Raw genomic sequence first — 2061 nt, 5'->3', positions numbered from 1 at the left:
AATTTCCAGAGGCATGCCAGGACATAAATACACTCCACAGACACATGCATAAAAATTTTTATTTAAGATTCTATAAATATGCACAGTGAACTCATGCTTATTAATTACCGCACTTGAGATAGAGAGAAAATGCTCAGAAGTTCAAGGTCACCCTTGGCTACAGAGTAAGTTTAAGGTCACATGGGCTACATTAAACTTTATAGAAAACATAACTACTAGTATCTTCAATCAGGGATAAAAAGATTTTCAGCACTGCTAGGGAGCCCTTAGTATTTAAATATTTTAAATCATTGTTTTCATCATCTATGTGTAAGCCTCATTTTTTTTAAAGATAGATATAAAAGTGAAGTCTTTAGCAGTAATTAAAATGAAAGATTACTTACTTATTAAATATATCTATATTATATACTTACATATTATACGTTTATGTTATATAAATATAAATAATAAAATAATTAAAATTAAAATTAAAAAACAGAGATAGGTCAGTTGTGCATGTTGTCTCATATGCATAAGCTAAGAATCTGAGTGTCTGAAGCAGTATTGCTATCCTATTAAGGTCAGCCTCAGTGGCCCAGTGAGTTCTGGACCAGCCTGGGAATAGGTACAGGTCAGAATAGCCATTGGTATTGTAAGTTTAGTGTCAAAAATAAAGACACTAAACTTAGAATACCAATGACTACGTTTTTCTTTTAATACTTCCACTAAATAAAAATTTTAGTTCTAATGTTTACTAAAGAAACTGGTATTCCCTCTTTGGGTTCTTAGTCTTATTAATACAAGAACTTAAGAACGGATTCAGTAGATCAACGCCAGTTTTATTAGAGTTTGAAAGACGGACATTTCAGGAGCTGTGATAAAACCTGAGAAACCGCGGGGTGGTAGGTGGAGAACAGAGGGAGAGAGGGAGGGAGGAAGGGGGGAGGGAAGTAAGGAGAAAAGGAGGGAGGTAAGGAGAAAAGGAGGGAGAGAGGAAGGACAGACAGCTAAGATCATACTTTGAAATCATACTTTTAAGATAGCCTTCTTGGAGGTCAGAAACAGAGTAGCCCACAGTGCCATGCAAAATGTCAGGCCGGCTGAGCAGAGGTCACCAAATTCCAGACTTGTGTCTCAGGGAAAAGGATTGCACCAGACCACGTGGTTGAAAATAACTAGGGACAGAAAATAAAGGGAAAGCATCCAAGCGGGTAGTGGGCAAGAGGGCTAAGGAAGTTTCCCAGAAAGCCACCTAACAGACAGCCCGCCTGTTTCTTTGGCATTTCGCGGGCTTTTTTTTTTTTCTTTGTACTGTTGTCCGTTGTTGCCCAGAGGCTGTGGTAAAGGACTTCCAAGCTTCCTCAGCCTTCTAGCTTCTTTCATATGTTAATCTAACGCTTCCATCCTCTCCAGCTTCGCCTAACACTCGACCTTCCAATTCAACTAAACTGTTGTTTATTCTTTTCAAAAAAGACGTCTTATCCCTGCGTCTAACTTTTGACATCTGTAATATTTACTCCCAACCGTTTACTTTCACTCTGAGATTTCCTTTCTGTAGACTAGATTGCACTGCCTTGGGGACTCCAGGAAGCTTAGAAGTCGACTGGATCTTTTCTATTCTTATTTTCCTTCACTGGAACGAAACTTAGATTGAAGTGTTAAAATACAGTTTCTACAGGAACGTTGCAATGGTGTCAGAATATTTGATATTAAACTGAGTGTAAGCTTTCACTTCTGGAATTTCAAAATAGATCAATTGTTTAAAAAAAACAAGCAATATAATCTAAAACGTTTAGAAAGAAACCAATTTGATTAAGGAGTGTTAAGAAGCATAGTTGCTTGAAAATTATTACAAGATTAGGAATGGACCAATGGGAGAATAGATCGTCCTTTGTAACCTCTAACCAATCAGAACGGGTGAAAGTAATCTTTAATTTGCATAAGACTGCCTACAAATAAGCAAACAGCGCACAAGAACTCACTTTCTTTTTCTTTCTAAGAGAGAGTTTCGACGATGCCTGAGCCCGCCAAGTCCGCTCCCGCCCCGAAGAAGGGTTCCAAGAAGGCCGTCACCAAGGCGCA

At 38.1% G+C, this 2061-nt stretch overlaps 1 protein-coding gene across 1 annotated transcript in view; it reads left to right on the top strand.

Moving 5' to 3' along the window:
- The first annotated feature begins 1993 nt into the window (after positions 1 to 1993).
- LOC116082639 (histone H2B type 1-like) overlaps positions 1994 to 2061 on the top strand; it is a 489-nt gene continuing 421 nt past the window's right edge. Inside the window, exon 1 of the mRNA XM_031359507.1 lies at positions 1994 to 2056. Coding sequence (XP_031215367.1) covers positions 1994 to 2056 — 63 coding nt within the window. The remainder of the gene's footprint in view (positions 2057 to 2061) is intronic.

This window comes from Mastomys coucha, unplaced genomic scaffold, assembly GCF_008632895.1.
Source record: "Mastomys coucha isolate ucsf_1 unplaced genomic scaffold, UCSF_Mcou_1 pScaffold7, whole genome shotgun sequence".
Taxonomy (NCBI): domain Eukaryota; kingdom Metazoa; phylum Chordata; class Mammalia; order Rodentia; family Muridae; genus Mastomys; species Mastomys coucha.
The sequence above is the reverse complement of the archived record's forward strand: the minus strand, read 5'-3'. Positions and strand labels throughout refer to the sequence as shown.